The sequence below is a fragment of the Aquila chrysaetos genome, chromosome 22, assembly GCF_900496995.4.
Source record: "Aquila chrysaetos chrysaetos chromosome 22, bAquChr1.4, whole genome shotgun sequence".
Taxonomy (NCBI): domain Eukaryota; kingdom Metazoa; phylum Chordata; class Aves; order Accipitriformes; family Accipitridae; genus Aquila; species Aquila chrysaetos.
The window spans coordinates 12,026,900-12,041,826 of NC_044025.1; the positions used below are offsets into that span (position 1 = coordinate 12,026,900).

General features: G+C 56.4%; 1 protein-coding gene across 9 annotated transcripts; it reads right to left on the reverse strand.

Moving 5' to 3' along the window:
• Window positions 1–4,452: 4,452 nt before the first annotated feature.
• ZNF346 (zinc finger protein 346) lies at window positions 4,453–14,275 on the reverse strand. 9 transcript variants are annotated; one of them, XR_003921012.1, is made up of 8 exons: window positions 14,194–14,275; window positions 13,977–14,080; window positions 13,792–13,887; window positions 12,601–12,751; window positions 10,772–11,011; window positions 10,034–10,077; window positions 8,187–8,280; window positions 4,453–6,871 (listed from the first exon to the last, which is right to left on the reverse strand). XR_003921012.1 is itself a non-coding variant. In XM_029997685.1 (7 exons), the coding sequence occupies exons 1-7, from the start codon at window positions 14,252–14,254 to the stop codon at window positions 6,766–6,768; spliced, it is 852 nt and encodes a 283-aa protein (XP_029853545.1). In that variant the 5' UTR covers window positions 14,255–14,275; the 3' UTR covers window positions 4,453–6,765. The 9 variants fall into 9 exon arrangements, 5 of the variants coding, with proteins under 5 accessions (XP_029853545.1, XP_029853548.1, XP_029853546.1 ...); XR_003921010.1 differs by having other exon boundaries at window positions 8,187–8,330; XR_003921011.1 differs by having other exon boundaries at window positions 10,034–10,080.
• Between the last annotated feature and the right edge of the window lie 652 nt (window positions 14,276–14,927).

Below are 14,927 nucleotides of genomic sequence, written 5' to 3' on the forward strand. Positions count from 1 at the left end.
CATAACGGAGCGTCGTAAAACACCGCGAGGCTGCGAGCCAGGGTTGGAGTGGCCCTAATCCGACCCATAAACACTTCGCCTTCGCTTTCCCCATGCTGCTGCCTGCACTGGGGAGGGCAGACCCCCCTGTGCCCAGGCCCTGCTGCCCATGCAGGACCCCTGGGCACTGGAGGAAGCCCAGCCTCAGACCCTCCAAGCTGGCACGGTCCCCAGGCACACCTTCCCTTGAGCATACTGCTGCCAGTAAAAGGGGACAGAGGGTGCCCCCAGCACGCGGTCAGGATCCGGCCCCAGAGCTGCTCTCCCTTGCTGCATCGCTGTCTGTTTTCCAGCAGCCTTGCCCCATGCTCAGCATGGATCCTGGGGTTGTGTGAGCAAGCTACGACTGTCACTGTCACCCCTCACCCCATAGTGCCACACTGCCGGGGCCAGGGCACAGCCTTCTCCATGCTGCTCTGGTGTATGAAACCGGCAACTTCCAGCACGACATGGTTTCACTGCAAGGACTGGTTGGTGCTACGATCTCCCATAGCGCCGTCCACCCCATGCTGCTCCCCACCTGGGGTGCTGGTCCCCCCTGGGGTGCAGGGGTGCACAGAGCAGTCCCTGGGGCCGGCAGCCCCCGGCAGCTGTTCATTCCTGCCGGCGCGTGAAGCGGACGAGAACATCAATTTCACGGAGCAGCGGCTGCCCCTGCAGAGCTCGCAGCGTGCCGGAAGCACAGAAAAATGTTGGGTTCAGCTTGATTCGAACCGAAACCAAATTAAAACCAGAGAGAAAGGGTCATTCCCAGCGCCGAGAATGCTGGGGGAGAGCTGTGACTCAGGGGAGCCTGTGGGAGCCACAGCCTGGGATGGGGATGGAGAGACCCCCCATATCCCAGCCAGGCCCCCCACTGCTGGGTATGGTGCTGGGTGGGAGCAGGGCAAGGGGACCAGTGCCGGCACCTTGCCCTGCGTCACACCAAGCATCCCTGCCGGGTCAGGGCGATGCCGGGTGCAGGTTGGGGCACAGCAGGGCTGCACTGCGGGCGGCTGGGAGCTAGTCCCCCCCTTGCCGTGGGGCAGTGCTGGGCCGGGGGTCGTCGGGCTGCCTGGCTTGATTTATAACAGCAACTGACGGCAAACAAAAAGCCCTTCACGGCCGCACAGCCCCACCGCCTGCCGCCCGCTGCCGGCAGCACTGCCACGGCCTCCGCCACGCCAGCAGCTCAACAAGGGGGGATTGTGCCAGTGCCGGCGCCCTGCGCTGCGGATGCACCCCTGCCCCAGCACCCTCCTTTGCTGACCCTGTCGCCCCCAGCCTCTCCCATCAGCCATGGCACTGCAAGGGGCACATGCCCCTCTGGCCACTGAGCCGCAGAGAGTGGGAGCTCAGTCGCAGTGGGGTGCGCAGGGAGGGAGCGCATCCTCAGGGCCCCGCCGGCAGGGCAGCGAGGAGGCTGGCATGGTGCAGATGGGACAGGGGGACCCGCTCTGCCCCATGCCCGAGCGAGAAGTGACCCCCCAGCCAGACCCACGGCTTCGCTCACGTGTGCAGGGCCCTGCGGCAGCGAGCACGCACGAAGCGCTGGGCGCCGGGGCCAGCACGCTGGGGCTCCATCCTCCCGCCCCTGCCCCTTCCCCCAGGCAGTAAATCATCCCCACTCCCCTCATGAAAGGCCCGTGTATGCGCTGCCGGCGCAGGGAGCCTGCCTGGTGCCAACAATATTGCTCTTGGAAGGCAGCCGGGGCTGCGGGAACACAGCCGCCCCTTGTGCCTGGCCCCAGCGCTCGCCGCCGCTCCCGCTGCGGTGGCACCTGCGGCCAGCGTGAGTGCGCGCGGCACGGTGGCTCCTGGGGGGGCCGGAGCCCGGGGGGCTCTTTCCTCCTGGAAGTTTCTCTTGGCCTCCCCTGAACGGCTGTTGTTTGGGGCGCAGGCTCCCCGGCTCCCCGTACCCCATACGCGCATGGGGTCTGGGGGCTGAGGCTGAGCAAGCTCACGCCACGTGATGGGGTGATGTGACCCCCCCCGGCACCAAGGGAGCAGGCCAGCCCCGGAGCACAGGGGTCCTGGGCCGCCCCAGCACAAGGGCTCCCGGCTCCATCTAGCCCCGCTGGCCTTGACACACGGCAGCTTCCAGCCCCGGCCACAACCCGCTGCCCTTGTGTCGGTGGGGACCTGCCGAGGCGGGCAGGGGCCGAGGCGGAGGGGCAGGCAGCCAGCCCCAGGCCCGGCAGGACGCTCCGCAGGGGCCGGGTCCTGCGCTGGAGGCGAGCAGCCAGGCACGGGGCAGTGCTCCCCGCCAGGCCCCGGTCTCACCTGCCCATCCTTATCTCCAGCAGGGAGGGACCGATGGAGCAACCTGGCCTGGTTAAGGTTTAACCAGGCAGAACTTGGCAAACATGAACCTGCTGCTCCCTCTGGGGAGTCGAGAACGTGGGGCCCGGCACAGGGGGCTGCAAGACAGGGACACCGGGCCCCGGGCTTTGGCCAAGCCCCCAGTGCGGCACAGGAGCACCCACAGATTTGGGCACTGAGGGCCCAGCTGAGAGCACGTGGGGCTGGGGCTGGCCTGGCAGCGCAGAGCAGGCAGCGCCATGCCTCGTCCCTGCTGCAGCCCTGCTGCCCCTGCCCGTGCCGGCTGTGCCGGCTAGCGCTGGGGTTCCAGCTGGCACAGGCAATGGGGTGCGCGGGGCCAAGATGGGCGCTGCTCCCCTTGGGGACACGACACACGCCATGCGCTGGGCTGGGCACCACGCATGTACCCACCCGGGGGCTGAGCAAGCAGGAGCTTTGCCCAACAGCCCTGTCCCCCACGGGGCATCGGGGGCTCCTCCTGGGAACGGCGTGGCCACGGCAGGGGGCTGCGAGGCAGGAACGGGGCCACCCCGACGCTCCCAGCCCCTAATCGCAAGCAGGCGCCCAGCACTGCCTCCACATCTGCACCCGATTTACTCGCTGGAGCCAGCGCAGCCACGAGGGATGGCAGCGGTTGGGACTGTGGCCGGGGCTGCACTCCCCCCCGAGCTGAGGGGGGGACCCGGGGCCCAGCCCCACATGCTGCCGGAGGAGCAGCCGGCTCCTCAGACGGGCAGGCTCCGCGGAGCTGGCTGCGGCACAGGCAGGGGACGGCAGCGCTTCCGTGGGGGACGTGGCTGGCGGGTGGCTCCATGCCCTGCGCCGCGTCTGCCAGCCCGGAAGGCACTGGGGCTCGGCCCGGTGCAGGCAGCCAGAGCCCCAGCCCGGCGAGGTGCTGCCCGCAGAGGCCCCGGCAGGGAGAAGCGGGACTGGGCAGCCCCGGCTGCAGCCAGGCAGGGACATGGGGCCGGCAACACACCGGCATCGGCGTGCAGCCTGGGAACAAGGGCCATTCTCCATCAGCCTACCCTGGCATTTGGGTGGCTCTGGCCCCACAGCCAGGCTCCAGCTCCCCTCCCGTCATGGCCAGGGGTGCCCACGGGTGCTGGGGGCCCCTGAGAGCAGTCCAGCGGCAGGATGGGCAGCCAGCAGAGTGGGGACACCAGTGATTCTGGCACCCACCTGGTCTGTGCTTGGAGCACGGGGAAGGGGCCGGTAGGGACCTGCCACGGGCACCGCAGCCCCCAGCACGGCTGGTGAGGCCACCTGGTTGCGACTGCTCTGGCACAGCTGCTGCGTGGTCCTGCTGCTGGGGAAGGGGATGTGCCAGAGGTACAGGCAGCCCTGCAGCCGCTGCCTCCTTCCCTGCACCTGCCCCAGAGAGTGCCTGCACCCACAGAAGGACTGGGAGCTGCCAGACGCACCACAGCCCTGCCACAAGGAGGGGAAGGGGTCAGTGAGGGACAGGCTGGCAGTGGCAGGAACACTGCCCCAGCAGAGCCGTGCACCACAGGACGTGGAAGCAGCCCGTCCCTCTCAGCACTATCCACACAGCCGATGGCAATGCCACCCTCGGCGCCAGCACAAGGCCCTGCACTGCTCCCAGGGATGCAGGTTCCCTGTGCTCTGCCACAGCCCTGCCCGCAGAGGAGCAGAACAGCCGGTCCCAGGCTCCGAGCCTGCCCCAGCGAGCGACCCGCCCTCGGACAGCAGCAGAGCACGCCTGCCATGATGCCACTCCTGTGCCGCCACAGCAGTGCCAGGGAGCAGCCCAGTGTCCTGCGGCAGTCACGGATGTTTTCGGCACAAGCTGCACAACAGCTTGCAGAAGTGCCAGCAGTCTCCCAGCTCAGACTGTCCTGTCTTCTTCTTGGTGACTGCGGCGTGCCCAAGGCCTCGCTGACTTGCCAGAGCAGCACAGAGCAAGGCACTTACTGGCTTCATCTGGACCTCAGGGTGCCACGGGATGACAGCAGCGCCTCGAGGAGGGCGGATGAGAACAAGAGCCTCCCACCCCTCCCAAATATTTCAGAGGTGTCTGCATCCTGTTCTTTGCTTTGAAGTATGGCAAAATCCCAGGAAGGGCTCTAACAGAGACACAGCACCCAAAAGTAGTAATAAACACTCTATTTGGAGAGCTTCACCTTAGGGAAACAGCAGATACATAAACACTGTGTACAGGGGAAGGCAAAACTGTCAGTACACAGACAGGAGTGACACACCAGACTGGGCAGTGCTGGAAATGGATCCCTCTTGGTGTCGATGCGTAGCACATCTAGCAGGCACCTGCCCTGGTACAGCGGGACGAGAGCTAAGCAGCAGAGATCAGAGTTGGAGGCCACCCAGGGCTATCAGGCACACAACGATTCCTTCAGTTCATCCCAATTTTCTGCTCATTGATCAGCTCACAAGGTTTAAAAGGACTCCCTCAGTAGCAGGAGACTAAGGTCAGACCTCAGCAGTGGAGCAAGACTGGAAAACATTAGGAAGGCGAACCCAGACCAGCAGGAGCCTGTCCTAAGGGAATACGGCAGATTCTGTGCAGGGTGAAGAAAAACAAAGCTCATGCATGGCCTGGAGTGGGGAAGGAAAGGCACTCACTCCAAGCACTGAGATTAGCAACCAGCTCGCTCTCTCCTTGCTTAACCTGACAAGCGCACACACAGGATTTTGGAAGTGCCTCTACAGCCCAGCTCTCAGCCTAACGAAGGCGTCAGCTGCTCCCCTGGCACACAACGCTGGGAGTCAAGGGCCCCAAGACTGCCCTCCGGCAGCTGCTGGGGCCACGCAACAGGAGACAGCAGCTTGGCTCAGCCCACCCTGGCAGCGCGGCGTGCCTGTGGCTGTCACCCACGCTCCTGCCAGCCTCACGGAGCCCCACTGGCCAGGGAAGTCCTCGGAGGGGCCACATCTGCGTCCTTCTGCCCCGTGGAAGAAAAACAGCAGGATGTTTGCCATGGACGAGCAAAGCCTCAGCTCCATGGAGGCACTGATGCTGGGACAAAGCCCGCAGGGTGCCCAACTCAGAGCACTGGCACTGAACATGAGGCCAGCCCAACACACAGGGCTCTTGCGGTGGGCTAGCAGAAAACAGGCAATGCCTTAGCTCAAGGCAAAACATCTAAAGAACTCATCCAAAACGCACAGCCGTCTCAGATGCCTGCCCTTCCTTCTGGGGCCTTTTCTAACAGATCTAGTACATTAGCACCATGAAGAGACCAGCAGTCTTAATTTCTGGGTTTGAAATATAGAACAACCCTTTTCCAGGATGGTACAAATGTGTAAGAACTTTGAAGAGCGGGGTTGCGCAAGTAGTGTCTAATGAAGGACTAACGAAGGCAGGTTTCCAAAGGATTTGTAGCTTTTTAGTCAGCTAATGATTTGACCAAGTTATACTACAATTTTCTGCTGGATCTAGATTTATTCCCTCTCTTTTCCCTTAAAACCCTCCTTCCCCAGAATATTTTGGTGGCAGTAGGGAAAATGCTGCACTTCCATGCAGACCCCGACAGAACTGGAGATGAACTCGCCCTGCTCTACCTTCCTCTGCTGATTGCGTTCGGATCTTGGAGATCTCCACCGCTGCCAAGTTTGGCTGAGATTGGTTTAAGTCACAGGGGGTAAAGACACACATGGTGAATGATCACGTACACCTGTTTCCATAGGAAACCAGGCTAAACAGTTACTTCCTTCCACATGGAAATCCTCAGAGCAGAGGGCTGAGGAGAGCCAGGAGCTCTAACCCCTCTCGCAGCCCTCTGCTCCCACCAGCAGCAGTTTGCACACCAGAAGTTGTAACTACTTGTTAGACAGACCCAAACAACCCAGCTCCAGAACCAACAGCTGCAGTACTGCGAAAGGCTCTGATGGCAATCAGAGGCTCATGAAATTCTGCACACAAACCTGACCAGAGGAGGCATGGAAAGAGATGCCACACTGGTTATTTCCTATTTTAGGCCTGTACAAAGCCACGCAACCTGCACTGTGTCCCATCCATGCTGCAGAAGCACTGCTTGCTACGGTCTAGGAGCTCTCCTCCAGCAAAAGCCACCTCTGAGCATGGGATGCTGGCCCTCCAGGTGGAGGAATCCATTATTTGCTCTGGTGAGGGAGGAGGTGGCCACTACCAGCCTGTTGCCAAACCCTCCTTATACGAGATACACACTTCCTCTCACACCGCACCCACCTTCACAGGAAGCAATTACACAATGAAAACTACTCTAAGGGAGTGAAGTATTTGCTGTCTAGCAAGTCTCTTCCAGCTGGATCCTTTTTCTGACAGATTCAGTCCCCGTTCTGCTCAACGGGTGCATACAGGAGGGTAGGGCTTTGCTTATCCAGAGGGATAATGAAACCATTGTGGGCTGGCAAAGGATGTGCGTTCTTGGGCCACCAACAACTCCAAGAACAGTGCTGCAACTTGCTCTAGAAGTCTTGGCTGAAGTAACTGTAGCCTCCTGGGGCAGTTGACTCTTCCCGGACATACTGCTGTGGCGGGAACGGTCCAACAACTGGCACTGCTCCTGGCATCCTGGACATTGAAGGGAGCAAGAGGAAGAGAAGGAAAAAAAGGAGACAATGTCAGAAGTGCTCTGAAATCTGCCAGCTGCAATCACTGCTCAGCAGGCATGGCTGTCAGTGGAGCAACAGCCTACTGTAGCCAAGTCAACAACTTGCCAGAAAAGCCTCCAAGTGCATCCTTGCCTTCCGTGCCTGTGTGTAAACAGACACCTTTAGCATGGCAGAATTAGCTATTGCACAGCTCAAGGACTGTTAAAGAGCTTCCATTACAAAGCAAGTATCCTGCCTCTCTTCAGACTGGAGAAGCTGGCCTGGAACAGGGCTGAAGGGCTGAATCTGGAAGCAGCTTTCTGAAAGGGAATTGTGTGGCTGCAAAGACTCAGAAAGCATCCATGTCCTTAAACGGAACATTTATGCGTGTGTGTTGGGAACATCCTCAATGTTATCTATCTAGAACAGGATACTTGCTATTTGCTGATCCAGTTGTGCCATTCAAGAGCCGAAACTTTGCTGGGATGACGGATAGAGCATGTGTCTTCCAATCAAGCACTCCAGATCCAAGGGACCATGGGGCTGTTATTCCACAGATAGGCAACAGGAGATCCCAGTTTTCCTCCTGCCCTCTCTGAGAAATTTGGCTAGGAGTCTGTCCTCACTTCAGGTAGGGTTTCCTAATAATACCTCCTTCTTCTAAGAAGAAGCTCTTTAACCAACCCAGGCTCGTTAATGAGCCTCTTTTAGCAAAGGCTTTGAAATTAGAGATCTGAACTTTGACAGTGTCCAGAAGAAGTATTTTTGGTATTAATCATCTGGCAGCCTAATTTTTTCGGATTAATAATATATGCAGGGAATGCCATTATTTAACTCATCAGCTGTGAGAGCAAGTTCAGGAATATAGTCTAGGTATCTGGAGTGTGCTGACTACATGCCAAATTTTAAGACAAGCAACCCCAAGAGAGTTTAGAATAGCAAGCAGATCTCCACTGGGCCAGTCTTTAATTAAATTAAAATCTCAGTTGTTAGAGAAATGGTGTTTAATGGGTATCAGGCTGGATGCACTCACTGCAAAGGTCCCCACTGAGCTGAACTATCAAGAACGAAAAGCAACTGCAGGGCCCTTCTTCAACAGCATCCCAGAGCTGTCTGCAGAGGGAGCTGCTGAAGTGAATCGGCTTCAGGACAAACAGAGCAAGCTTGCACAAACCCTGTCGTTCTGCTTGCAAGTCAGCTGGAAATATGCATTCAAAACTGCATTTTAAGTTCTATTTAAGCCACTGATTTGAACAGCAAGGCTGGAAACACACTTAGACAAGAGCGTTACTTACTGATTCTTGTGTTTGAAGCCACTGATGTGAGCTTGGTACTGCTCTATGGAGTTCAGTACTATGTTACATGTGCTGCAGGGGTACCCCTTCCCAGCTGAAACAGACATCAATGTTAGCACACACAGCTAGCCAACAACTTGGTGCCTGAGGTAGAAACAAGTGAGATAATCAATCACTTGATGTGTTAAACAACCGCTAAACAAAGACAAATAGCAAGTCAATAGCCTGACCAGGCAAGGAGGTCGCACAACCCCACTACCCCACCACGTATCAGCCAGTCACTGCGAGGGAATCGCCAAGCCAGAAAAGCTTTCCTGGTAAGAACATGGGTTTGTTTATCTATAAAAACAAAGACAGATTTCCTATAAACAGTTCACAGTATCAGACATTGTAAAAGTCTCAGCATTAGGACACCAAACCTGATGCTATACTGCTTTTGCAACTCCATTTCTCTCCCAAATTCCCACTTCTCCTGATCTGTACATGCCATAACAGAAAATGAGAGAGATACTTAATTTGTAAGCTCGTAGCGTTTCAATAAAAAAAGCAGCCAGAGGAGATTACACACAATGTCCAGTTCCACAATGCAGCATTCTGCTAAGCCTTGCTGAGGTGCCAACTGAGAATATTAAGCTCTATCCTCAAGCAGTTTGGTTACAGTCAGTGTATCAGTTAACTGCCAAAAAAAAAGAGTTTCCAACAATAGTTGTACTAGACAGATCAATGGTTTTGTGTAACATGACAACTCCAGCTGGGATGAAAGTTCGGGAGGTCACAGATACCAAACTGGCAAGCATGGCAGCACAGCTCAGCACAGGAGTCTCTAACAGGGGAAAATCCTGGCAGTTGTCCTCAAGACATTAAGGGCTCCTGAATTTTGGCTCGCTGGAGAAGGGCTCTGCCTGGGAGTCTCTCAAAGAAAACAATTCCTTAAGGTGAAAGAGGAGAGTCACCCCAGGGGTGCAGAGGAGCATAATCACTGAGAGAGAAGCACAATGCATGATGTAGCAGACATTTCCCCACCTGGCTGCTGCACCTCAGAGAGATTTCAGACTCTAGTGGGACATTCAACTCTCAAAACAGAGCTGGACCTGGGTGGGAAAGGCCAGAGGAGCTGTTACAGCCCTCAGGTCGAGGGTCAAGATCTCTCTCTTCAAATCCGGCAAACAGGTGTGTGCACGAAGTTGTCTAAACTGCACTCCTGCATCCCAAACCAGTGGTTTCCAGAGGAACTTTAAGCAGACAAAACACCTCGGTGTTGCACTGCGAAGAACACATCTTTACCTGCTGCCAGCCAGATCCCAGCAGAGAGAACTTTAGGGAAAGGCATGGCTGTTAGCACACAGAGACAGGCAAAGAGAGCAGGAGAAAACATCCCTGACTGCGGCCCATCACATCCGAGCAGCCCCCGATTACAGCCCAGGCTCCAAAACCTCACCTGAACAGCTTAAGTGCCATGGAGATGTGTCCATAGGTACTCTGGTTCTGCCAGCACTTCACAGGAAACGGCACTGCCCACCTACCCAGCCTGCCTGGGCTGGGGCTCCTGCCACTGTCAGTGCCTGAGTCACACTAAAGTGGAACCATTCATCAGGCCCCACTAATTAGGTAAAGAGCAGATGGGTAACGCTAGATACCAAGCACCTCTTCCATCTCCCGCACGACTACGCAATGTGGGAGAGAATATTACTTGGATAATTGAGCCTCATTTCTCATAAGTGCTACCGGTATCTAAAGGTGGCCTGCAAAGAATTGGAATAATTAATCTTTTGCTTGTGTGGGTTTTTGTGACAGAGAAAGAAGCTCTTGAAGAAGATTTTAAGATGATTTGTCTGCTTATTATTTACCTCAAGCATCCAGCAGGTACTAGACTTCCTGGTCCAACAGAAGGCTGCTGGGAGGAACAAGGGAGTTTACCATGAGCTACTAATGCTTTTACTGGACTCCAAGGGCTTTTATCACATAGAAGTGCTCATAAGCAGCACATCATAAACCAAATGAGTTTTAAATGTCTGCCTAAAGTTCCTCCTTAATAACTCTTTTCACCCCCCCGCCCATTCCTGCTTGCTCCAGAGAGAGTTGCGTTAGTTCATCAGATGAAGTGCCCACACAGAGGTAGAAAGGCATTCACAGAGAAATCTCTCTGGCTTTCATGTGCTTTGAAGCAGCAGGTGCAGTTAAACCTATTTCTTCCATCTTTGGCTAGTCCCCTCCAAAGACGTTTTTTAAGCATCAAATGCCACTTCTACCTTTCCATTTTGGATGCAATCACCTAGCTAGGAACAGTACTAGCCAAAATCCCTGGATTATCCACACAGAGAATAAAAAGGACACATCCCTGATTAGACAACATTGCAAAACACAACCCAAAGCTTGTCACGAGTAGCTACAGTCTAAAAGTCTTGCTGCTGGGGGTTACAACATCAAACAAATCAGTCTTACAGCATATAATCAAGATCCTCATCACGACCAATTCTCCCCTGCTCCCTCTGCACAGACTCTCTTGTCCAAAGACCTGTCAGACATACTGTTGCTCTCCCACCCTGCTCTTCAGCTATTTATTAGCCTGCCTGCTGAGAACTCACCCATGAAGGATGATGCCGGTGCATCGGGGGTTCGGCCGTAGTGTGCCATCAGCTTGTGTTTGGTCTCTTGCTTTCTGTGCTTCTTGCCTACATAATGCTGTTTTGCCATAAGGGGGTTATTGAAAGTGGCATGGCAGAGGCTACAGAACTTGTCTGGGTCAGTAATGTCCTTGTTCTCTTCATTAGAAGACACGGTAGAGGTGGGGAGGGCAGCAGGATGTTTCTGGGGGGGCACCGCTTCTGTAGGGTGAATCCAAACTCCTGATCAGTCACAGAACTCAGAGGTAAAAAACAGTCACTTTATTCCCCCAAAACCCACAATAAAAAAAAATAACCCAGTACACCTAAAACCCAAACCTAGACGGAGAATGTAAGACATCTAGATAAATGCATGTTGTTCCTACTTCTTCCTTTAACACTGCAGAATTGAAAGGCATGTGGTAAGACAAGTCAGAGTAGGCCAGAAAAACTTTCAGGGTTAAAAAAAAACCCCAACAGATTTGCATATTCCTCCTTAACATAAGCATGGCTGTATTCAAGAAACACTGGAGATGAATGAGCTTCCACCTACTATTATCATCACCCAGCTAGAACATGGGTACAAGCCCCTCTGCAGCGAAGGCAAGTGGGTTTCTTGAAACACCATGCAGCTGCAGGACCTGATCCTGAACCGAAGTCATGAGGAGTCTTGCCTGAGAAATAGCATGAATGGGACTAGGTCCGACGCAGTGAATCCATGCAGAGAAGCGGCTCTCCTGCCTGATGGAGAAACCTGCACCCTCTCATTATGGGGCACCAAAGACCAGAACGAGGAACCTTCTAAGTACTAGAGAGCTCCTCTCATGCCCAAAGCAAAGGTACGCACCAGACCGCTCATGCGTACATCCACCCCTTCCTGAAGGCTCCTCTTGTACCCAAAAGCAAGGGGTTCAAAGAATAAAAACATCTCACAGGCCACCCTGACCACAGAGGTAGTTTCGCTGTGTGCACACAACCTAACAAAGCCATGAAGACACCCTGGGATGGACAGTTTCTGCCCGGAAGATCCCAGCTCAGAGCTAGAAAAAGCTGCCATCCTCAGATACACTCAAAGGCTGCGTTTCCCCTCCATCCTGACTGGCTACAGCACCCCAGGCTCTTGGCTGTCCCTACCTGCCCTGGACAGAGGCTCTCCCTCTCCACCCACTGGGCCTTTCTTACTGCTAGCGAAGGGATGGGACACACAGGCAGCTGCACCAGGTCAGACCCGAGGTCTGCATGGACTGTATCCCATCATGAAAGCAGGCAAAGGCAGGTGCCGTGGGAAAAGCACAAGGTCAGGACAAGCACATACTGATGCTTCCCACCTACACTCTCCCAGTCCCCAGCTATCTGCAGCTCACAAGTCCCTAAACCTCAGAGGGTACATCTTTGTAGTTGAGCAGCCCTGATGAATTACCATGTCAATCAGCAGTCACTTCAGTCCCTGTAAGCTTTTAACAAGCATCGTATCCTATGACAGGCATTTCTACAACTTAACATCATGCTCCCTGATGAGCGGCTCTCTCCTGGTCCCTGCACACAGGGATGGGTACAACACTGCTGCGAGCTGCATTTCTCCCAAACAAAGCAAAACAAAAAAACATGCAACTTTTTGCCAATGCCAGCCCACCAAGCAGGCTGCTGAGGGAGACCATGTCTCTGGAGGTGCACTGCTGGCTTACTGTTTCACAGTAAAGAGTACGCACAGCCTCATGAAAGCTTACACTTGGGGCCCAATGAATCTCTCAACTTTTTTATTGCTTGAACGGCCCCTCGGTACCACATGAAGGCGCTGCAGACAGTCATACCTTCCACTTTGGGGGACTGCTGCTTCATGTTCTTAGCATGAGTCTTGCCCAAGTAGTGAGATGTTGCCACAGCCGGAGACGAAAAAGTCATGTTGCAGATGGGACAACACTTGTTCCTGTCTTCCCCATTGCTGCCTTCCTGCTTGCTGTCCTGTGCATACAAAATAGCAGAGTGGCTGAGGTTGGGAGGGACCTCTGCAGGTCACCTCGTCCAACCTTCTTGTTATGAGAAGAAACACTAAGGTTTGGGGGTCTAAGAAAACAAGGTAATCGGAGACATTCAGGTGTTAAGTTGAAGAAGTGTGACTGAGTAGGACTTCCATGATGCAGCATCATCCTCTCCCTCACTGGAGAGTGTTCTTGCACCAGATTACTTTTTTTAACCAGTTAGTGAACCACTCCAGGCAGAGGGGCAACCCTGCCCTGTATGGGTAAACGACAAGGTTAAGTGTGTGGCTGCCAGAATTGCAACAGGCACCCTTTCACTCTGCAAGGTGTGAACTGAGCAACATAAACATCGCTATCAGCTGGGTCATCTGCAATACGATGCCAGCAGAGCAGGCAGCAGCAGTCATTTCTAAGCCTAACACTATGCGCAAAGGCATCTGTCTTTATCCCCCACCCCCCCGCCGCAAATTTTGGAGAGTTAGGGATTAAAGCTGAAGCAATCATAGAAGTAGAATCTGCTTCCCAAATGAGTCACAGGGCAGACAGATGGCCGAGTGGAACGTGGTGCCTTTACTGACCAACAGGCTCCAGCTACCGGCCGAGGAAACCTAAGTAAGTGAAAAAAGGATCACTCTGGAAAGAGAATTCCAGTAGACGGTCAACCCAACGTGCTCTCTGTGACAGTAAAGGTTACGCAATGATACTCCCGACAAGTTGTCACTCCTATTCACTTTTCCCTGTCCTTTTGAGCAAGGCTATCAATAAAAGGCAACATGTGTTTGTTTAAACGGGGAAGACATACTCACAGAGGCTGTTTAAATGGGAAGGGCAGCAGAAACTGTGCTCGCTGACACAAGGCCTGGCGACGCACCTGCCATCGAGCCCTTCGGTTCTCACAATGCCCTTTCTGAGAGCGTTTTCTTCATTTATTCGTAAAGGCGCCCAGGCCGTACAACAGCCTTTAGCCCAGCAGGTCCCGCTCGGCGGTATTTAGGCCTGAAGGGCTCTACGCTCTCCTCTCACCTGCTTCGCATCCAGCCTCATCTTCTTCCCGTGGGCCAGCTCCTCTCCTCCGTGGATGGACAGGTACCGCCTCACCTTGTTGGCGTGCTTCTTGCTCTGGAGAAAGCAGAGAGAAACCCGCCCGCCCGGCTGCTCAGCACCCCGCGGTGCCCGGCGGCGGGCGGCGGCGGCTCCCCGCTCCCTACCTGGTAGTGGGCCAGCCTCTGGGACTCGGAGATGAGCAGGGCGCTGCACACCTTGCACTGGGCCTCGGTGAAGATGTGCCCGTTCTCCCGGATCAGCCGGTCCACTGCGGGGAGGGGGGAGGGGGGCACAACCGGGGCGTCAGCGCACCTCACGGGGCCCGGCCGGCCGCCCCCCGCCTCCCTCCCCTTGACACCCCCCCGCCCCCCGGCTCCTCACCTGCCTCCTTGCCCACCGGCAGCCCCGCGGCGTCCCCGTTGCTACCCACCCCGTCCGCCATCGCCGCCGCCGCCAACCCCGCCCCCCCCCCCCTCCGCCTTCCCGCCGCTCTCGCGAGAGCCGCCCGCGCGCGACAACCCCCCCCCCCCCTTCCCCTTCCCCTAGCAACGGCGGGGCGGCCTCCCGCGAGAGCGCCGCGCGCCCTCACGTGCCCGTGAAGGGAAGGCGGCGGCGGCGGCGGCCATGTTGGTTGTGGGCAGGGCGGCGGTGGACCGGCGGTTCCCCCGGCGTCGCCGCCAGCCCCGCGGGGCCTGCTCTTTGTGGGCATTGAAACGACACAGCGGTCGCTGCGGTGACAGCGTTAAGCGTAGGGCTAATTTCTGAGGCACCGAGGCTTTGCAGGCGGGGGGGGGGGGGGGGTGAAGGGGCGCCCCTACCGCGCTCGTCGTCTCCCGGGGAACCGGCGCCCGCTGCCCTGCCTGCAGCGCCCGGCACCGGGCTGAGAAAATGGCGACAGCGCCGGCACCTCCCGCCGCGCCTCAGGACGAGGCGTCGGGGCCCACGGAGCCCTCAGCACCGGGCTCGCCGCCGCCCGCCCGCGACATGGCGCCGCCCGCTTCACCGCCCCGACGGCCACGTGACGCGCCCCGAAGCCGCCGCCGCCATCTTGGGTGAGGGCAATGAGGCCTCCGTCGCCAACTTGAGTGCGGGTGAGAGACCCGCCGACCGGGGCC